At 39.6% G+C, this 23,547-nt stretch overlaps 1 protein-coding gene across 4 annotated transcripts in view; it reads left to right on the top strand.

Annotated features, from left to right (window-relative positions):
• LOC143880224 (TLC ATP/ADP transporter) overlaps positions 1-23,547 on the top strand; it is a 112,325-nt gene that overhangs the window by 41,893 nt on the left and 46,885 nt on the right. For 3 of the 4 annotated variants that reach the window (XM_077383042.1, XM_077383043.1, XM_077383041.1), the window contains exons 8-9: positions 16,114-16,324; positions 18,670-18,783. In XM_077383042.1, the coding sequence (XP_077239157.1) occupies positions 16,114-16,324; positions 18,670-18,783 (325 nt within the window). The remainder of the gene's footprint in view (positions 1-16,113; positions 16,325-18,669; positions 18,784-23,547) is intronic. The other variant, XM_077383044.1, reaches the window with a different exon arrangement.

The following is a 23,547-nucleotide window of genomic DNA, read 5'->3' as shown; positions in this document are numbered from 1 at the left end:
AAGACCTTCCTCTGAGGAGAATTTTCCACTAAAGATTTGGGTCATCATCCTGCAAATTGAGGTAGCATACTCCCGTTATGGGGTCTCTTTGTCGCAAAGGAATTATGTGTTGGATATTTTAGAGGAGACACGTTCAATGGGGATAAAACCTGCATCTACTCCCATGTATCCAAATGTTAAACTTTTTCCAGATCAAGGAGATTTGTTGGATATTCCTGGTTAATACATGAGGTTAGTTGGGAAGTTGATCTATATGACCCTCACCCATCCAAACTTCTCATTTGACGTAAGTATGGTCAGTCGTTTCATGAGTTCTCCACGTACCTCCCACTGGGCTGCTTTAATTCTGATCATTAAGTATTTGAAGGGTACTCCGACCTAAGGCTTGTGTTTTAAAAAATATGGCCATGAGAAAATAGAAGGATTCACTAACGCAGATTGGGCGGGATCTCCAACAGACGAGAGATCAACTACTGGATTTTGTACATTTGTTGGAGTTAATTTGGTATCTTGGAGAAGTAAGAATCAAGATGTTGCTAAGCCGAGTGTAGAGGCAGAATATCGGGCCATGTCCTATTCAAGTGGAGAGCTAATTTGGCTTCGCTCCTTATCAGAGATTGGTATTTCGTCTACATCTCCAGCACAATTGTATTGTGACGATAGGGCTACAATTCATATCGCTACAAATCTAGTGCTCCATGAGCGAGCTAAGCACATTGAGGTGGATTGTCACTTTAATTGTCAGCGGATTCAGAAAGGTGAAATTTGCACAGGGCTTACTCAATCTGCAGATCGGCTTGCAGATATGTTGACCAAACCGTTGGGGCCTTCTAAGTTGAAAGATGCTTGTAACAAGCTTGGAATGTACAATATATACATTTGAGCTCGAGGGGGAGTGTTGGGCGTGTTCTCTCATTAATGGTATTCTTGTAATTTACTTTTATCTAATGTGTGATTTTCGTGTGTGAGGGGGAGACAACTCTCTCACATATTCTTCCTCTCATTCTCTATCTCTTCTCTTACCCTCTCCTCACTCTCCAATGTAGAAGATAACAAAGGTATTCCTCTTTCATTGATAAATCAAGGAGGGTGTACTGCAAGTAGGGTATGCAGTTTCTATGCAAAGAAGGATTTTGCTACCCTTACGTCAATTGGTGAAATACTGCCCTCATTTGTTCTGAAATTATTTTCGTGTGGATTGGATTATTATTTTGCTTTTTGGGACCTACTTTATGTGGATTTCCTTCAACTGTTGTGTAGTCACTCTGTGGTTCAGTTAATGTGATGCCATAAGTTGTGCTCGTTCTGCCTTCGGGTAAAGTAGCTGTTTTTTTGCCCTAATTTGTGTATGTGTTTCCCTTTTGAGTATTGTCTAGTGTGGTGTCTTGCTCCCTATTTGTGATTGTGCTACCTTCCCGAGGACTTTGCTTCTTGTTGCTTTGTTTTGTGGTCATGCTGCCGTCATGTGGATTATGCTACCTTACTAACCTATTTGCTAATCGAGGGTTTAAGGCTGGTGTTGATCATTAGGTGTCCTATTTGTGAATCCCCATAATAAATTAAAATAAACTCAATTTTTGAAATGCAAGGGCCTGTCAACGTAAATGGACCAAATTACCTTCTATGGGATCAATCTTTGAAGGTAGCCATTTGGGGTAAAGGAAAAATTAAAATTGTGTCCAAAAATGGATCTAGTGGCTCAAAGAGAACTATCAAATTATGAGTTTGCTATGGAATAGTATGGAACCAAAAATTAATGCAAACTTGATGTTCCTTGACATGGTCGAAGAGGTATGGGAAACTATACATGTGACATATTTCTGTAATGAAAATATATCACTTGTGTATGAGTTTTTTAAGAACATATTCTTTTTCAGAAGGAAACTAGAATTTGACTTTCCAAGTACACTTTGTTGTATGTGGGAAGAGGGCAATGTGTACCAACCTCTCACATTTGAATTGGAGCTGTTAAAAAAGAAACAAAATGAGTTTAAGGTGGCTAAATTTTTTTCTAGGATGGGTCCAGAATATCATTTAGTTCGTGGGTAGATTTTTACTAGCAAAGCACTTTCATATTTGAATAGACTTTATTCCCAAACTTCAACACGTTGGAATATCTAAGTCCTCTTCACATCTTAGTATTTGAGAGGATTTCACCTTGAAAACTTCAATATGCATATGTGATGGTTTTAGAGGACATACTGGTTTTTGATGAGGGAAAAAGGGAAACAAACACAAAATGCAAATTGCTTTGGATTTTCGAATTCCAATCCAATTTCAAGTATGGATCCGATGTAAAAATGAGTTGTAAGCAATGGATCAACTCGAAAATTGCTGCAAACACCATGATAGAACAATTCACAATCTGAATTTCAAATTTCCAAAAAAAAATAAAATCGAACAATATGCAATGCTATGTTCTCTCGTCGGGAAAGGAAAGGAAAGGGAAGAGAAGGGAAGGAAACTGATGTGGCAGAAAGGAAAGTGAAGGAAAAGAAACCTGACAGAAACCTGTCAGATGAGCGCTTCGTTGCACAGAAACCTCACAAAAACTAACAGAAACTACAGAAATATGCGTTTCGTTGCAGGGAAATTCAATAGAAACCTGTTAAATAGAAATTGTGACAAACTGATATGCAGAATGATGCCAACATAGAATCTAGTCTAAAATAAGTGGGTCTAACCCTCTGAAGTCAATCAAAATAAGAAAACCATGACAAACAGAAGTTGAACAATAACAATGCCAATCAAATTGTCACAAATATAGAGCTGCCAAGATATAAATCAGGCAACCAACATAGACTTGACAAAAAATTGTCACAAATATAGAATTGCCAAGAAGAAGCAGACCGTAATATCGCATAACAAAAAGACCAAGCCAAGTCCTTACATCTATAAGTCCAAGCCAACTAACAAAAATAGTACATAAACATGTTCACCGAAAAGAACAGACAAGCCAACCAAAAAAAAGATCATGTCCAAATGAAGTCCACATCTAGAACCATCCAACAACCACATGTTTATGTACGTCCACATCTACATCCACAATCACTCAGAATTCAAGGTTTTCCATTTTCCTCCACATGTAGCGCTCCCTCCTTTCTACGGTGTACTTCATAAAAGCACGAACCTCCGTAGGGTTACGGTTGAGGTACTCATAAGCCCTCTCCAAGATTTCCTCCTCGAATCCTTGTAACCCAAACACGGCATCATGAAGCTCGTCATTGTCAAAAGGTTCCTTCGATAGATCCTTGATTGCATCTGCAACCTTCTCCAAAGTTGAAGTAAACCCTTCCATCAAATTCATATATTTTGCTGCACCACGCTTCATCCCCCTCTGACCTTCATCGCTTCTTGCAAAATCTCTAACCGGAGATGAAGTTCTAGGCCCAGGTCCCCTACTGCTCTCACCCACCATAGGAGACTCTGAAATTGTTTCAGTCTCAGGGGTATCGTCAATCCCCAAGTCATCTATATGCGGAGCTGAACTCTGCACCTCCTGACTAGGGGCAACGTCATCCCTACTCCACCCACCCGTGGCATAGTCTTCGCCAAAAATGTGACGAAAATCATCTATCAACACATTTTCTCTGTAAAATATTTCTTATGTTCAGGGTGAACTTACAAGAAATTCGGAAAAATAGTTATAAATATTACGAGCCAGAGTAATTAACAAATGAAACAAAGATGTCACTTTGTACTCACAGCGACCCAAGCATTGTAGACATCTTCCGTCACTTCGATCTTCTTATTGACGTCATCCTAGCCAAATCCGCTTGTGTTTATTATAGTGTTGACGGCCACGGATTTCTTTTTTAGGGTCTTGACTTGATTTTTGATATGCTCTTTCGTCATATCTTTCCTATATCGACTATTCATTGCTCTGCTTGCCGCCGTGTTTGCGACATCTTTAAAGCCATTGGGTATCTTGTGCCCTTCCGATACTTGTTCCAATAACGCATCCACCAACACCTTGTCCATCTCAGTATTCCAGTAATGGTTCCTACCCACGTGACTTGCAGCCATCCTATATGAATTGAAACAATAACGAGAAACTCATGAAACCATACAACAACGAGAAACTCATGAGACCATACATAAAACTCATGAGACCATACAATACAAGTTTATTGTTTTTTAAAAACAAGCTACAAACAAGCCATAAACATTTAAAAAAAGGCGATACATAACTCAACGTTGAAAGTCATTCCACATATTCGTGGTCAATTCATTTCTAATCCTAGTCCCCTCTCGTGCATCATCGGCCCTACTAAGTGGAACATATGGGACAGGCTCTTCTTCCTCGGGCGGGACCACTGCTCGTAACTCTAGATCTATGTCATCAAGAAGATCATCATCTGCCATCTCCCTCCGAATGAAATTGTGGACACAACAACAAGCTAGAACAATATCAATCTGTTTTTCGTATGAGTACATCGGTTCCTCGTTTAAAATTCTATAGCGCTTCTTGAGGACGCCGAATGCACGTTCCACTACATTCCGGAGCGATGAATGTCTGTGATTAAAGAGTTCCTCTGGCGTTCGTGGTCTTCGACCCCTGATTTCATTTAAATGATACGCTATGCCTCGGTGCAGTGTTATAAAACTACGAAGTAAAGGATAGCCACCATCGCTGAGATAAAACTTCCCTACAACGAAGAAAGTATTGTCTCAGTATCGCCATTGTCTATTCGTAACCGACATAATAAGTAGAAGGAAAGATAAAGGATACCTGGAAGGCAAGGAAGCCCATTAGGTCGTGATGTTGCATTTCCTAATATCCTTGAGTCGGATGCCGATCCTTCCCACCCAGCCAAAATGTAATTGAACTTTACATCGAAGTCACAAACTGCCAACACATTTTGAGAAGGATAACCTTTTCGATTAATAAACCGAGGCTTATATTCGGCTCTCACTTTAGCAGGAATATGAGTTCCGTCTATCGCACCAATGCAATCCTAGCATAGAAAGGTTAAAATATATCAGTTAGTATCTTGAAATAAGGCCAGAATCTTAGTATTTGAGGTTACCTTGAAATAAGGCCAGAATCTTGGATTAGTGCGAATGACTTCTGGTATCTCACTCGTCGGAGGTTTTATAAACTCGGATTTCAAGCTTAGAATAGTTTTCAAGACCTTGTTGAAATAACGAGAAACCGTGGAACCTGATCGTTGTGTGAAGGCTCTAATTGACCGGTTCCGTTGATTGTGAGATACAATATGTAAGAACATTGCAACCTGCTCGTCAATGTTACAATGTATTGTATCTTGAAGTTCGCCGGTGCTTCTAATCAGTCGAACAAATCGTTCGAAGCACCTGACGTTCGTCCTAAGTAAGTGCTTGCAATGTTCGTCTGACGTCACGGCACGCGTAATAAATTCCCGATCTGTGAAGTAGTTGTTTTCGTATGGAGCTCTTCGTAGGTATTCGTCGTAATACTGTTGGAAGAATACGAGTGCAGTGGTTGCTGCGCTCACTATTGTCGCAACAGCACTCACAATCAACTTTGCCCTCTTTGTGGGGCGACCATCCTCGGTTCTAAGTCTCCTATCGTCCATCTAACAACAAGTGGATAGTACTAAAAAACAAATCATGAGTTAACAATAACAATTAAAACGTGAACAGTTAAAACCCAATTAAAACATGAATCATGAGTTAACAATTATGTGGTTTAACACAGCAAAAACACGGAGTACACGACAGAAGAGTGCTAGAACATAAAGAAAATAAATGCCATAACACTCTATAATACCCTATGTACTTAAGTCTTTTTTAGTATCATTCACCTATCTCCACTCTCTTTTGCTAAACTTTCTAGGGCTGACTACCTAACCCTCCATAACACTGATTAAAATATCCAACTCGTGAAGCCCATTAAAACTGATTTCATAACATGGCAATTCAGAGCAACCCTAGATTTATTACCATGAATCAAAGATTATCAAAGGGATAAAGAGGAAACACTTGTGGTAAAGTAAAAATGGGTGAAAATGAAATAGAAATTTGGGTTTCATTCTAACCAATCTATAAAATCAGAAATAGTTGTAAAATGCAAAGGGAAAACAATGGCAGTAATTATAAAACAAAACCCAAATCAACATCAAGAACATGGATGTAGCAATAAAAAAAAAAGGAAAAAAATGAAACACAGAGAGAGAGAGAGAGAGAGAGAGAGAGAGAGAGAGAGAGAGTACCTGGTTTGGGAATGGAGGTTTGAGATCGTGGAGACGATGGAGGCGACGATTGAAACAGAGAGCAGCAACTTCTTCTTCTTCTCACGGAAAGGGAAGGGAAAGCTAGGGTTTCCGATAGTTTATATCGGAAACTAAAGAGAAGAAAAGTTGAGGGAACCCATTTTCCACGTAATTAATTTTATTTTCCACGTTTGAAAAAAAAGTTTCCGAGGAAAGTAAAAGAACACGTTAATTTTTAGTTTTCGTGGAAAATAAGGCTGGTTTCTGTGGAAACCAGCGTAAGAGAACTGAGCACAAGGAGTTTTCAAGCATGTCCGTAGATCTGCCAATTCGGTGGCAAATGATCTAGCCAGAGAAGGAGTTTCAAAGGAATCTTTGGTGCTTTTTGATTCTCTTCCGCTTTGATTTCTTTTGTTTTTTGTTTTTTGTTGTTAGACTTCCTTTGTTTTTGTTTTTGGTATTTCTTGCATATTGACCATCTTGGTTCTCCTTGTTTGCAATAAAATTGGCTATCATTCTAAAAAAAAAAAAAAGATGCAAGAATTTTGTCCAAGATCGCAAGAAAGAAATTGGAATTTCTCTCAACGAGGCTCTGATACCAAATTTGATGTAGATTTGGTCTAGGAAAATGCAAATCTTGATCAAGAAACCGTCAAGAACAAAGGAAGATCATAAAAAACAGTAAAACAATGCTGAAATTCAACAAGAACAGCCCTTCTTTCTTTCTTGGTATATGTAATATTCTTTGTATTGACCATCTAGGTCTCTTCTATTCTTAATGAATTATCTTTGCCATTAAAAAAAAAGAACGTCCCAAAACTGTTATTTCTATTCAAAACACTTCATGAATAGTAATGTGCTATAATTAAGCAAGAATTGATGAGAAAAACAAGAAATGATGAACAAGAACAAGGAAAGATAGATGGAAACTGAAATTTATTAGAAATGTGATAGAAATCAACAAGATACTTAGCTCAGTATTGAACTCAAGCTGGGAAGAAGAGATGGAAGGCTATCAAATTCCAGGAATTCTTCTCTAACTTCATGCAAAGCTCTAATTACAAATCAACAAATCCTCTCCAAACTGTTAGAAACCAGAAATTTCCCCAATCTTTTATCAAAAGTCATCAAAACTCAAATGAAAGAAGTTCTCTCCTCTATATAGTGAATGATTTCTTTCCTAATTTTAAAATTTGAATTTCCCCCCCAATTACCAAAGACCTCATTACATGCCCGCTCAATTGTATTATTGTTACAAGTATACCCCTACAATTAAAACCTACAAAAGCATGAAAAGTACAATCGTTTTCCATTGAGGCCTATTACAATTATGCCACCCACAATATTCCTACTAGAGTAGACCCTTTTAAAGAACAAATTTTAAGGTTTAGGATTACGACGAAACAGCCAAAACCTGGAATTTTCAATGCAGAGTTGAATATAGTCAACTAAAGGTTTAAGGGGCTTTGTTAACTCATTTTACTTTACAACATATAAAAAGCAAAAAAAAAAAGAAAAAGAAAAAAAGAAAATCTAAACATAGTTCATTGTTGTTGGTCGCAATTGTGTGAATTCGAGTCTAACATAATTGTATGGGTCGAGATAGAATCATAACATTCACTAATGAGCCATAGGATTTATTTAATATGGGATTTAAAGTAGGGATTTGAGAATATCACTGGGTTTTGAGAACATTGATTTGAAGCCAACCAAACAATGGATTTGCAAGTCATGTAAAAAACCCTTGAAACTCTACACGTACTGTAATGTTGGGATGGTAGGCGGATTTTTCAGCCTTATGGTTGATAAAGCTAGATCAAAATTCGTATAGGGAACAAACAGAACAATTAAATCGAAGCTTGATAACTGTTCTCTTTATTTGTTGTTGTTACATTTACACAAGTGCACTTCAAAACTCTAGAAAACTACATTAACATAACCATGGTTTTAAATTTCGGTTTCGGTTTGGACTCAGCCGAAACCGAAATTTCGGCCAAAATTCGGTACAAAGATTCCAAATTTCAATTTTTGGGCCGAAATTCAGTAAAAAAAATAAAAAATAAGCATTTTATCAAAATTTCGGCCAGAATTTCCGAAATTTCCAAAATCTCAACCAAAATTTGGTCAATTTCTGGAATTTTGGTTTCGGGAAATTTCACGAAATCAAAATTTAAAACCATGAACATTGTTAGACGCACCTCATTAAGGGTATCCATGTAATATATGTTAGAAGCCACCAAAGAGGGAGAAAGAAAGAGGAAGAAGAGAAGGAGTGAGTTAGGGATCCCCCCCCTCACTTATGTATTTATTGGAAAGAGAACATACAAAAGACTACTATGCCCTTATTACACATTCCCAGCTTGTTACAGATGTCATTTAATTTTTCATTACTAAGGGATTTAGTGAAAACATCCGCTAGTTGGTCCACAGACCAATTGAAGGAAACATGAATCTCGCCTCTATGAATTCGCTGGTGAATGAAGTGACAATCAACCTCTATGTGCTTGGTTCTCTCATGGAAGACATGATTGGTAGCTATATGAATCGTAGCTTTATTATCGCAACAAAGCTAAGCTGGAGAAGATGGGGAGAAACCAATCTCAGATAGGAGTGAACGTAACCAAAGGAGTTCTCCACTAGTATGAGACATAGCTCGGTACTCTGCCTCGGCCCTAGACTTGGAAACAATGTCTTGTTTCTTACTCTTCCATGACACTAAATTGCCGCAAACAAAAGTACAATTTTCGGTGGTGGATCTCCTATCTGCAAGAGATCCTGCCCAGTCTGCATTGCAAAATCCTTCCAACCTGATATGCCCAGGTGCCCCTTTCAAGTAGCGAATAATCTAAATCACTGTGGCTAGGTGGGAAGTACGGGGTGAGCTCATATGTTGGCTAACAATACCAATAGCATATGATATATCTGGATGAGTGACTGTAAGATATATTAGCTTACCCACTAGCCTCCTGTATCTGCCAGGATCATCTAACAAATCCCCTTCTTCTGGAAGAAGCTTCACATTTGGGTCCATTGGAACTGAGGTAGCTTTCACTCCAAGGTAACCTGTCTCCTCAAGAAGATCCAACACATATTTTCTCTGCGAGAGAGAGATACCTCTAGTAGAATGGGCAACCTCAATGCCAAGAAAGTATCTAAGATGTCCCAAATCTTTGGTTGAGAACTCTTTTTGCAAGAATGTCTTCAGTTTGTGTATCCCCACTAAATCACTGCCTGTAATGATAATGTCATCAACATACACTATCAATAGAACACAACCAGCACCCGACTGATAACTGAAAACAGAGTGATCAACATCACATTGCTTCATGCCAAAGCGCATGATAGCATCGCTAAACCGGCCAAACCAAGCTCTAGGGGACTGCTTCAGGCCATATATAGATCGCCGCAACCGACACACTGAGGAGGACATCTCCCTCTGAGCAACATACCCAGGAGGTTGCTCCATATACACCTCCTCAATAAGCTCTCCATGTAAGAAGGCATTCTTCACATCTAACTGATGTAGGGGCCAACAGTTTTTAACTACAAGTGAGAGGAGAACGATGACAGATGGTATTTTGGCAACCGGGGAAAATGTCTCCTGGTAATCAACTCCAAAGGTTTGAGTATAACTTTTGGCAACTAGGTGCGCCTTAAGGTGCTCAACTATCCCGTCATCTTAGTGTTTGACGGCATAAATCCAGCGGCACCGACGGGCCGAGCTCCAGGTGGAAGGGGAACCAAATCCCATGTATGATTGGCCTGAAGGGCCTCCATCTCAAGGTCCATAGCCGCACGCCAACCAGGATGATCAAGAGCTGCTGGCAAGGACTGTGGCGTAGAAACAGAAGACAAAGAAATGCAAAACTCTGAAACATAGGGTTCAGAGAGTCATAGGAAACAACTGAGGAAATAGGATGTGAGAACAAGTACGTGAGACAATGGAAGAATCTGCAGGTACCTGAGTAGAGGTAGTCGTGATCTCCGGCTGAGATGTCGATGGCACAGGAGGAGGCTGATGGGCTGTAGACTTCGACTTATGTTGATATGTCTTCGTAGGAGCTGGGGGGGAGGAGCCTCTGAAGCCTGTAATGAAGAGGAGGGCTCATAAATAGTGCTAGATGAAGGAACCGGCAAAGGAGGAGCCGAGGAAGGATAAGGTATGCAAGACTCAGGGACCAGCAAAGGAGGAGACGAGGAAGGAGAAGCTATGGGGTCTGGAAGAGCTAGACGAGGAAGTGGGATGTCTGAATCAAGAACTGCGGGACGATCCTCATGAGAAGTGAGAAAGTAAGACTCGTACTCAAAAAAGGTGACATCGACAGAGACAAATGACCTACGTAAGCGAGGACTGTAACATCGATAACCTTTCTGGGTCCGAGAATACCAAAGAAAGATACATCGCTTAGCGCGAGGGTCCAATTTATCTAATCCATGGCCGAGGTTGTGGACAAAGCACACACATCCAAAGACCCGAGGGGTGAGAAGAAAAGGGTCATGCTATGGATGTAACAACGCGAATTAGGATGAACCACCAAGGACAGAAGAAGGAAGCCTATTGGCAAGGAAGCAGGCTGTAAGGAGGGCATCACCCCAATAGGTCTTAGGGACCCGCATTTGAATGAGAAGAGTGCGGGTCCCATCCAGTAAAGATCTCAACCTACGTTCTGCCACACCATTTTGTTGGGAGGTGTGAGCACATGAAGATTGGTGGATGATGCCACGAGTAGAGAGGAATTCTTGGAAGCCATTAGATTGTGAAAAGTACTCTCGAGCGTTATCTGTACGCAAACATTGGATTGAACGACCAAACTAATTTGTAACCTCGGCATGAAAGGTGCGAAAGGCAGAGAAAACCGCCGAGCGGTCTTTAAGCAGATAAAGCCAAGTCATGCAAGAAAAGTTATCAATGAAGACAATGAAATATCGGTATCCAGAAAGAGAGGTAGTCCGCGGGGGACCCCACACATCAGTGTATTAACTCGAAAGGGTGCGAGATTCTACTAACAAGTCTAGGAGGAAATGACACACGATAGTGTTTGCCAAGCTCACAGGCCTCGCATTGAAACGGCTAAATGGGGGTAGGAACAATGGAGGTCTGCTGTAGACGCTCGAGGCAAGGATGACCAAGGCGACAGTGCCACTGATAGACATCGATGGAGTTGGCAAAACTGTACTAGAAGGGCCACAGTCGAGACGATAAAGCCCATCCACCTCACGCCCCGAACCAATCGTTTTCCCAGTCGAGAGATCCTGAAACAAACAATAAGATGGATAAAATGAGATAGAGCAATGAAGATGTTTGGTAAACTGACTAACTGAAAGTAGGCTAAAAGGGGACTTGGGAACACATAAGACAGAGGATAAGGTAAGGCTATGGCGTGGAGAAATACTGCCAATACCAGAGATAGAAGTAATACTCCCATCAGCAAGAGTAATAGATTGCGAGGATAGGGGCCGAAAGGAACTAAGAGATGAAGAAGTACCTGTCATCTGGTTTGATGCCCCAGAATTAATGATCCAGGAGTTGGAGCTAGAAAGAAAAGAGGCAGGGAAACTACCTGGCTGGGCAAAGATGGCACTTTGCGGGCGACGGGATAATCGAAGGCGCTGGAACTCATCATAGTCAGTTCGAGAGACAAAGAAGCCCTCAGAAGGGGCGGCTGTACTGTGCTGTGAAGAGGAAGCCAATATAGTTGAAGGAGCAGAAGCCAAATGGTGTATAGAGAACGATGCGAGGCGGATGGAGCTCGGGATGAAGAGCATAACAAGTGTTAAGATAAGGTCCCTCCCGCCGACAATGAGAGTAATATGGACGGAGACGACCACCAGTATCACGGCTGCCAGTAAGATCCCGGCCACCAACACGTACACTACGGCGACAACCACAGCCAAAGGTACCGCCACCATGGGTAGCACGATCACTAGTGCTATAGGAAGCAATAATAGAGCCATCAAAGGAATCAGAATGAGTAGAGGTGCTAACGAGGCACCGCTCAGCGTTCGAATAGTCCTCCATGAGAGAGGGCACTTAATGAGGTGGGAATGAACCATCCACCAATGAAGAAGAGCTAGGTAAAGAGGAAGCTGAAGATAATGTAGAGGAACGAACCGAAAAGGTCAGGCTAAGAGAGGGATACGCAATAAATGGAGGATCCATGAAGAGAAAGACAGAAGGAGATCAAGCACTACAATTGCAGATCCCGAAAAGAAGAGAGGCCACTAGATGGGCCAAGAGAGAATACCACGGCTTCGATGACAACCACTACAACCGAGAGAGACGGGAGGCATGATAAGGCCTCAAAGAGAGAGACATAAATATACAAAGGAATCGGAGCCGCGGAAAGAGTTATGGGGACTAAAATGTTTAGGCCATGAAGGAAAGGGACAAAAAGAAAGGAAAAAGGAAGAAAAAGAGAAGAGGACTAGGATTTTAGAATATGTAGGGCATCAAGTGGTGGAGGTTGGGGTGGAGGAGGTGGTGGTGGTGGTGGAATTGTAGCGGGTACTGTAGCAGGGAGTGGAGGAGAGGAGATGGGAGGAGGAAGGAGGCTTGCAAGGTGGTCTCTAGGGCCTCAAACCCTAGGGCTTTGATACATGTGTGTGTGTATTTTTTGTTGGCTTTGGTAGTGATCGGTTGGGCCTCGTTACTTGTGTTGTTGGTGGTGATTGCTTTGTAGTAGGTACTGGTGTGACATAATCTCCTGGGTCTTCCATTGGTGATCTCGTGGTGGATATATGTTGATTTGTTGTTGGTGATTTGATTTTATGGTCTTGGTGGTTCATTGGTGGTTCGTTTCTTCTGCGCTTTGTTGGTTGGTTGCTTCCCACTTGGTTGGTCGTGGTGCTCGATGGTTGGTGTTGGTGGTGGATTGGTTGATGATTGTTGATAGTGGTGTTGGTTCTTTGTGATTGTTGGGTGGTTATGATTATTGTTGGTGATTTTTGGTGATGGTGTTGGTTGTGGATTTGTTAGTGATTGTGGATTGGTTGATGCTTGTTGCTGATCATTGGTCATTTTTGGAGGAGGAACTATGTGTTTTTGGGATCTCCGCGCTTATATTCCAGGTTGTTTGCTGTTAGTTGTTCTTGGCATTATTCTTGTGGTTGCCAGTGGTTGTTGTTATGGATCGTGGCCTTGGCCGTGGTCGTGATTTAGGGGGATGTTGTGGTCGTGGGTCTCGATATTATACCCACTGTCGTATGGATGGCCACAGTGTTGACTAATGTTATGATTTACATCCAGAGCTTCGCCCATACCGCTCTACTACCTCTTCTGTTGCTACTTCTGAGGGTTCCCCCTTGCTCTTATTGCGCACCTGCTACATCGGGCGCTACAGACTCTATGCTTGTCAATTGTGCTGAATATGAGGAGCTTGTCCGCCTACGTTATAGAGACAAATAGCCCACTGACACATTTGCCCAGCCAGGTAGTTCGTCTTGTTTTATTTCTAGATCTTCTATTAGATCATGGCTCATTGATTCAGGAGCATCTCATCATATGACTGGTAATTTTAATCTCCTTACTTCTTTCTAGTCCGCTTCTTCTAGTGCTCCTCATTTTGTTACATTAGCAGATGGAACTACATCTCCTGTCTCTGCGGTTGGTGTGGTCTCCTTCTCTAATGGCCTTTGTTTATCTGCTGTTCTTTATGTTCCTTCATTTCTTGTTAGTCTATTGTTCGTGCGTCAATTGACAAAAACTCTAAATTGTTCAGTTTCTTTCTTTTCCTCTTATTGCACCTTTTAGGATCTGAAGATTGGGACGAGGATTGGTTTGGGTCATGAGATTGGTGGCTTACACTATCTTGATTCGAGACCTTAGGTGCTGCTCTTTGTACTTCCGTTGATGCTTATCAGTGGTACTGTCATTTGGGCCACCCTCCTGTTGAGAAGCTTCGAAAATCTCCTTTTATTACTAGTTTTATTGAGTCATTTTCTTGTGAGTCTTGTGAGTTAGGAAAGCACCATCGAGTCTCTTTTCCTTCACGTAGTATTCATCGTTCGTTGCGTCCTTTTGAACTTGTTCATTCCGACGTATGGGGTCCTTCACGTACCGTCTCTTTATATGGTTTTCGATATTTTGTTATATTTGTGGATAGTTTCTCGCAAGCTACATGAGTACATGGTTGTTTCTACTTATGGATAGATGTGAAGTTTTTAATGCATTTCGTCGTTCTTTGAAATTACTATTCAATTTAAATGTTCTATTTCTTACTTACTCACTTATAATGTCGAGGAATATTTCTCTACCTGTAATGGTTTTTAGCAATTTCTTGACTCACGTGTCCATGAGTCTTCCTGTACTTATACCTCGCAGCAGAATGGTGTCGTCGAGAGGAAGATACGATACTTATTGGATATGAGTCGCACTATCATGTTCCAAATGCGTGTTCCCAATTGTTATTGAGGAGATGCATTCTTACCCTGCCCTGAAAAAGCAAGGTCACACCTGTAATGGTTTTCAGCAATTTCTTGAGTCACGTGGCATCATCCATGAGGTTTCCTGTGCTTATTCCTCACAACAGAATGGTGTCGCCGAGAGGAAGATACGATACTTATTGGATATGAGTCGCACTAACATGTTCCAGATGCGTGTTCCCAAGTGTTATTGGGGAGATGCAGCTCCTACGGCTTGCTTTGTAGCGAATCGTCTTCCCTCTTCTGGGTTGTCTGGTCAGACACCATTTTTTGCCCTATATCCTTTAGGTGGGTGCGTGTTCCCAAGTGTATATTGGGGAGATGCAGCTCTTACGGCTTGCTTTCTAGTGAATCGTCTTTCCTCTGTGAGAGTTCCAAGGTGGGTGGAGTTCCAAGGTGCATTCCTGCATTAATGCTGCAAGTCCGTTTTTGAACCTGATTTTTGGACCTCTAAATGGCAGAATTATGGAAAGTGGTAAACTACAAAGTTGTAGGTCGTTTTGAGATCTTTCCGACAAGTTTTTTTGCTCTAAAATTGGACAAGTGGTTAGAAAGTTATGGCATTTTTAGTGGACTGTGTCTGTGGGCTCCCAAACCAGTCAAAGTTAGTGAGTTCCAATGCAATTAATGTTATGATAGTCCCTAAGTTAGCTAGTGGAGGAGCTTGAACGAATTTTCTCTTGCTGTCTTTCATTTAAATAGACAGAAATCAGATGCAGAAGGGGATTTTGGATGTTGATAAACTTACGTAATTGAGGGAATATGAATTGGGCTGAGCATTGCTCCCATTTTCTTCTTCTCTTGGATGTGTTCTTGTGTTCTTATTTCTCTTCTTCTTCCCTCTCAAGCACCCCGCATTAACGTGGATTAGATAGGCTTATTGGAAGCCTGTTTCCATGGGAGCTCATGTGGGAAACCAAGCCCTCTAATAATTTGAGGCATTATTACGGGGAGCATAAGGAAAACTCTGATTCTTGGGCATAAATGACTAATGAAACAGATTTAATATCTCTGGAGAGATTAAGCAACTCCTTTTACTGGGAACTTTCCTTTTGCTTTTACTTTATTGAAACCTGTCATAGAGAGTGTGAAAATGAGATTGCTGAATCTCTCTCTTAAGTGTATTGAGGTCATCACTTTGTCCTGGGGATTTACTGCTCATGTTTTTATACCTTTTTACAATCTTAAATTCTTAACTACAAAAAAGCAAAAGGAGAACAACATTTTGATCCTCAATTTCGGTATGATGAAATGTTTCTTTTGGATTAGTTTAATTACATTCATTTTCAGTGAGTCATAACCCCATGACACGAAAATAGTATCCTTCATTTCAATGTGAACCTATGTATATTATCTCTTCTTCCTTTTAGACATATATGTGCAAACACAATTCACATGCGACCAGTTTTGCTGTACTTTCTTGTGGGTAATTTATTTGTTATTAAGGTTTATACATGACAGAAGTGTGACATGGTGACTTGGGTTTTTTCTCCTCCAGAGAAACTCCTCCAGATCTTCATGCTGAGGCCAATGGACAAATAAGACATTCTCCTACGGGATCTTCCCCTAAATCTCCTACTTTTGCAGTGAAACCTCGACTCTGTGTCATGTTAGATGGACTGCAACTGATAATGTCATCAAGCTACCTACTTTATGTGTCTCTATTCCTATGGCTGAGTGCAGTTGTCTCATCCTTCTTTTACTTTCAGGTATATATTGATGTATTTCTTTCTGGGATTTGCAAGGGACAATCGCAGAAGGTATTTCGTGGACCGACTGTTGCATGAGAGAGCAGCCACATAGGCTACTTTTCAACAGATTTTGTCTTATTCATTTAATTCATCTGAGGTGGCTGCTTTCTCATGAAACAGCCGGTCTGCGAAATGCCTTATGCGATGGTCCCTAGCAAATCCCTTTCATTCTTTTGTAGATATGTTGAGATTGCAAATCAATTCCTTGATTTAAACTGTTATTACTAATTCACAAAGGTATAAGAGTATTTTCTATTTAACTTGACAGCATTACCATAGTGAATGCAATCCACTGATAATGCAGAAATACGTAATTGTTTTAGGCTTGATGTTCTAAAAACTGGAATTCATTTGATACTTGCGAAGACAAGTTTTCTCATTCGTAGGCCAAAATAGGAAACAAGTTGACAGAGCAGAAATATATGAACTGGGGAAAACTAGAGACTATCCATGCAGTACAGAATTTTGTGGTCCTATCAAGTATGTTGGGTGTTCCTAATGCAAAACTTGGCACAGCTATTGTTTAATATTTCGTCCGGGTCCGAAATCTGAAAATTCGGATTTCGGTAGGGACCGAAACCGAAACTGAAATTTAAATCCATGGTCACAACTAATTGACAATAGAGTCGATGGGTTAAGCTGGGCTAGTGATATGGGCAAACTAGGCAACCTTTTGATTTGTTTCTTAGGATGCAAAGGTTGTTCATGATGAAAGGTATAAAAAAATACATAATTTCCAATAGGCATTGTAACGACAGGCTCTCCATCGCATGATGTTGTAACATGTAGTTCCTCCCCATGAATTAAATGCCGTATCACAACACTAGCAACAATGTTACAAATAATATAATAGCACTAAGGAATTGGACATTGGTGTTGAAGGATGTGTCAGTGAGGTTTGCTTTGGAACCACGAAGGAATTGGGGTTAGAATTGGAATATAAACAAGTGACACCAGTTGTTTAGGAAGTGAGAACATGGGTGAATAAATTAGAATCTTCTAGTATAGGCATCAACATTCTTCTCCTTGATGGGTATTTATCTCTATCTGTGTTGACATTTTGAGACCCGTAGCTTTGAGGTTTTCAATATCATTTTCGCATGAGACTCATTTATTATTATTTTGTATTTATCTCTTCTTCTCCTCTCTTTTATCTTTTTGAGATAGTTCTTTCTCAGTGTTCCATGGTAGTCAATAGCCTTCTCTTTCCCATGGTTTTAAATTTCGGCTGAAATATTTCACTTCGGCAGAAATGATTCATTTCAGCCAAAATATTTCTATTTCAGCCATGGCCGAAACGGAATCCATTTGGATTCAGAAAATGCCAGATTTCGCCCAAAATTGCGATCGAAATATGCAAAACATGCAACTTTTCGTATAAGAAACGAAATTTTTTTGTCGAAATGTCAACATTTCAACAGAAACCCTCACAAAAATCAAGTCCACTTACAGAAAAGAGAAGAAAAAGAGATTCGTTTAAGATATTTCTAAAATAAACAATAAAAAATAAAAAGAATTACTCATGGTGAACAATCTTAGCTGGATTCCGGCCATTATTTCGTACCGAAATGTTTACGTGATTTTACAATATTTTGGCGAAATTTCATATTGAAACCGAACTGTTTCGGTTTTGCTCATGACTGAAACCGAGATTTAAAAACTCTCTTTCCTTCCTAGAGTCATCATATTTTTCCAAAATGTGACAAAGTAAGGAAATGTCGTCAGTGATGAACACAAAAAACAGGAGTGGCCCGCCCACTAGTAAAAGGAGGTGACAAGATGGGTGAGATTTTCTTTTATTTATTTTTTAATATTAAAGGAGGGGTTCTTTTGTTATTTGTATTAACTATTAAGTAGTCAACTAGAATAATTGAAATTTGTTATGGTTTTATGTAACCTAGGTTTTCCATTATATAGAGCATGCACTTTCCTTTTTTCGTTTTTTTATAACCTAGGTGTGATTTTATTGCAACCTAGGTTTTCCATTATATAGAGCATGCGTATTCCTATTTTTCATATAGTTTATTATTGGTGATTATCCTGTTTTAATTAGGATTATAATTTGGGTAAAGAGTTTTTTATTAGGTTTTTCTGTAATATGAGACTTGGCCTTAAACAATTAGTACAAATTTGGTTTATATAGTTCGTTTTTTCTTCTTTGTGTTTTACTTTCTAAATCTTCCCTGCATAACTGTTATATCTCTTTAATATTTCTAGCTTCCCAATATATTTCATTAATGGATGAAAGAAAAATTCTTATGATATATAAGACTTTTTGTCCTGATGACTGTCCACAATTGCAGAAAGTAACTATAATTGCCATGACTGTTGCAAGCCCTCTTGGCAGAAGAAGATTGTTTGCAGAGATCAATAGCTTTATTGCTGTGTTTATCCTTGTTGGTCAACTTACTATGACGGTATGTTCTTTATATTTAATCTTTCTTGCAAGAGATGTCATTATTTTATTTTTATCTTGACCTTCTTAACACATTATGTACAATTACACTGCATATGTTTTATATAAGTAAAGTTTTTCATTAAAAAATAAAAAACTAGAAATTCTATTCTGAAAATAGTTTATGCAGAATAATTGCCATTGTCATACTGTCCTACCTTTTTATAACAATGGGAAAAAGTGTTATCATCCTATTAATTCGTCCTCGAGCAAATTAATAAGAATTTTTTTTGACAATTTGATCTTTGACCTATACAATTCAGATTGAATTTCCCTATAGCCACTTTTCCTATATCAATGCTTACATCAAACCATAAGTTCTCTAGATTTAGATAATCAATCTTGTGATCTATGAAAGGTCAACCAGTTCCTGGTTGTTCAATCGATCTTTCCAAGCATTTGATATAGCAGGTGCATTGATGTCTCTAGCAAGCCATCCACCTCCTAGAAACCCCATTTTTTAGCAATCACCTGTATCCATAAACTATCTTCCCCAAATATAAACAACCGTTTTCCAAAAGGGCTGAATTTATTTCTCATTCTCTGAATCCCAATATCCATTTCTTCCTTATGGTTGGAAAAATACTACTCACGACATGGTATTTCCTGCAATATTCTGACATTCAACTAGTTTGTGACAAAGGCTTTGTTGTGTTGAGTATTCTGACATTCCAACAAAATTTCTTTTCCAGCATATCCATTATGTTGTTGACACTGGTCGGGCAGTCGGAAAGAAACATGTAGTAGGCAGAGAGATTCACCACAACTGATTATGCAAGAACAATTCTTCCACCTAAGGAAAGAAAGAATTAGTTAATGGTTTATGGCATCACTTAGCAAATACAAGCTAGTTCACATCATCATAACACCAGAAAAAAAGTAAAATGAAGTCTAGAATTTACATACCAAAGGCTAATGATTTACATTAATAAGTATTAGTTGATAGTTTTTTGGCCTAAAGTTTGTTTATACTTGCTCACATCATAACACCTAAAAATAATGAAGTCTTTGATTTCTCAAGAATCTTCACCTTTGTTATTAATTCCCATCACCGTATCCATAGGGACATCCATGTACGGGATGCCTCACTGTCTTTGTCCTTTTCATTTTTGCCTTCTTGATCATTTTCTTTCTCTTTGGCTAAGAAACACGGGTACGGGTACGACACGACACGGGTACGCGGGTACATGATTTTCCAAAAAACCCGGGTGCGGGTACGGTCAAGTACGTTAAATATAATAATATTTTTTATTATTTTATTATATATTTATAAAAATTAAGAACAATCAAATTACAATTAACATCACCAAAATAGGAAAATCTAATATTACTCCATATTTCATAAGTTCCAACTTTAAGTACAAGATGTTACGATCGCATCATTCATTAGATACAATGTCCGTCGCTTCATCTCCAATATCATCATCGGTAAAAACAACGGCTTCCAAATCCGGCTCATCGAGTGAAAGGCTAGCAACTTCAAGCACCCCAACATCCTCAAAAGAGTCAAATGAATCTCCACCTATGTCCCACATCCTCGTCTCTCTCTGTGCATACTGTGGAGATCGTCTTGATAGAAGACGAAGATTACTATGAACAAAAACCAAGTCCTGAGCCGGTTGTGGAGTTATCTTGTTCCTTCTCAAAGAATGCACAAAGGAGTAAGTGCTCCAATTCCTCTCGGCACAAGATGAAGACGAAGGCTGCATAAGAAGCTTCAAAGCTAAGCTTTGAAGCATAGGAGCGCACGTACCGTGGACAGCCCACCAATCATGAGGCTCTAACGTAGCTCGGTCATTGATGGAATTAACGTCATTAAATAATCCAGACTTCATAGAGAAGTAGGCAAACTCCACATTAGCCTTCGTGCGATCTGCTGAATTGGGAAAGTATCTTTTGAGGCACTTTACCCTCTCTGCATAAATCTCTGTATCCTTATGTGGAGGAACACGATTTGAACCGGCACTAAGCCATTCTTCGCTGTAATACCTTCAAGAATAGAAAAAATAATTTAGTTTCATGTTAAAAGTAGGAAATAAAGTTCACAATGAATATAACTATTAATCTAAATAAAATTTGAAGTCACCTAACCTTGGATTCAATGAATGAGCCAAGCAATGAAGCGAAGTGTTGCTCTTGTTCCAACGATCAAAAAGAATTTCTTGCACCACTTCATAAAAGCTAGACTCTTCTTCTTTTCTCTTTGCTTCCTTCCTATAGATTGTCGTCTTCACTTTCTCAATCATCGTGTCCCACATATCATAAACCAAATGAAGACAAGGCTTATCCGTGTCACACTCTCTTAGCATGCCATACATAGGAGATGTAAAAGAGAGTATGTAATCGATAGAATCCCACTAAATGTCATCCAACACCTTCTCTTTCACAAACTTTGCTTTTCCTACATCATCATCTCGATAACAATTCCATTTGTCACTAATCACCATCGATTGTAGACCTTGCTTTAAGAGTTTAAATCTCTTAAGCATCACAATAACACTTGCAAAGCGAGTCTCGGCAACGGAAAGCAACTTCAAACTATTGAAGTCGTTGAATATGGCCAATCTCATCGAATGATTCATGATGAAATTCTTCACTAGCATGACGTCTCCCGCAATATCCGAGATCCAACTACATTCTCCATAGGCAATTTGATTTACTTCCACATTCTTTGCCGCACAAATGTTCTTCAAAGCAAGATTGAGTGTGTGCACCACACACGGGGTCCAAAATATGGAAGGAAATTGAGCTTCAATAAGTTGTCCGACTGCCTTGCAATTTGGAGCATTATCGGTAACTACTTGGACAACCTTATCATGTCCAACCTCATTAATGACTTCCTTCAATAAGTTAGCAATGAAATGCTTGTCTTTTGTCTCCCCCGAAAAATCTATCGCCTTAAGAAACATAGCTCTACCTTCTGATACTGCCATGAAGTTAATGAGAGGCCTCCTCTGTGAGTCGCTCCATCCATCACTAACAATGCTCACGCCTTTCTCCCTCCACGTGTCTCTAATAAGTTGCAACAACCTATCAATATTAGTCCTCTCTCTTTGAAGTAGAGTTGTCCTAAGCAAGTTGTACCCCGGAGGCAAATAACCCGAAAGTGCATTGTTGGCGGCAAAAGTGTAGGAACTAGCATAGTATGGGTTTCTTGCTAGGTGAAAGGGCAAGCCACCGGAGTAAAACATCCTAGCAATCTCGGCATGTAGTTGATCACAGGCCGCCATGTTGAAAGCTTTTTCAAGTGCATTCACATTTCCACTTGTCTTTCTCTTCTTCAAATCATAACTTGGAGCCACAAACATACTTGTGCAACCCAATGATCCAGTACTCGACGATGGCGGCAATGGCACTTTCTTGGGAGCATTTTGCTTTATAATCTCCTTGCCCTCTTCCTCCATCCTTTGCATAGCAACTAGATCACTCGTCTTCACTTTAGGACATGCTCCGATTCCTTGTCTGGCTATCTTTAACAAGTGTGCCCTAACCCTTGTGTACGAGCTACTAAAATTCTTCTGACAATAATTGCACTGCCACTTCACATTCCCTCCACCTTTAGGATCTTTATCAAATCTCGACACATGCTTCCACAAAGGCTTCGAGACATCTTCATCGGTAGGTGGTGTCACACTAGCACCGGATGAAGACATTCTTAAATCTATTAAAAGAACAATGAACAGATTATTGGAATAAAATATACAACAAATTATTGAATAGATATATAATAAAATATCTATTCAATGAACAATGAACAAACTATGCCTTGAATCCATATCAAATGAACATGACGTAAATGTAATTCTGAGCTCCAAACAGATTATTGGACTCAAAATTAAACAAAATTTTGAATCCAATAATCAGTTTTGGACTCTCAACAGGTATTACACCCCAAAAACAGATTATTGCACCCAAAAAACAAATAGACAAACAATTAGTTTTGAATCCAATAGATTATTGCACCAAAAATAGCATTTACGCCCTGTTTGTTTCGGATTTTGAGAACAGATTGTGAGTCCGAAGCTGATTCTTGGACTCAAAATTAGACTCAACAGATTGTGAGTCCAAAAATCTGCTTTGGACTCACAATCTGTCCTCAAAATCCAAAAGAAAGAGGGCCTAATAATTTGTTTTTGGACTCAAAATCGATTCACAAAATCCCCAAAAAAAAGATTCACAAAATCCCCAAAAAAAGAGAGAGAGAGACAGAGATACACATATTTAAGGCCCTGTTCGTTTCAGATTTTGACAACCGATTGTGCTCCCAAAAGGGAAAAAGCCCAAAACCTATTTGGAGATTATGACAACTGATTGTCAGCCCTAAATAGATTTGATTAAAATTTAAAAACAATCAGTTGCCAAAATCTCAAACGAAAAGGGCCTAAGTTTGGAGATTATGACAACTGATTGTCAGCCCTAAACCTATTAATCTGAGGAAATAGGTTTGGGGAACACAATCAGTTGCAATAATCTGAGGAAGGAAAAAGAAAAAAAAAATGGGAGGAATAGAGAGAGAGAGAGAGAGAGAGAGAGAGAGAGAGAGAAATATCGGAGGTTCCGTCGGAGGGAGAGCCGGAGGGAGAGGGATAGGAAGAGGGAGAGAGAGAGAGAGATATGTTAGGGTTTTAAAAAAACCCAAATCGTGCTTTTATACTTTTATTAAAGTTTTTAAACCCCCCCCCCCCTTTTACTCCACACACACCCCTTAACTTAAGTTTTGTTTTTT

This window comes from Tasmannia lanceolata, unplaced genomic scaffold (genome assembly GCF_043159265.1).
Source record: "Tasmannia lanceolata isolate RefF3 unplaced genomic scaffold, GAP_Taslan_0.1 ptg000006l, whole genome shotgun sequence".
Taxonomy (NCBI): Eukaryota; Viridiplantae; Streptophyta; class Magnoliopsida; order Canellales; family Winteraceae; genus Tasmannia; species Tasmannia lanceolata.
Note: the sequence above shows the minus strand (reverse complement) of the source record. Positions and strands in the feature narration are given on the sequence as shown.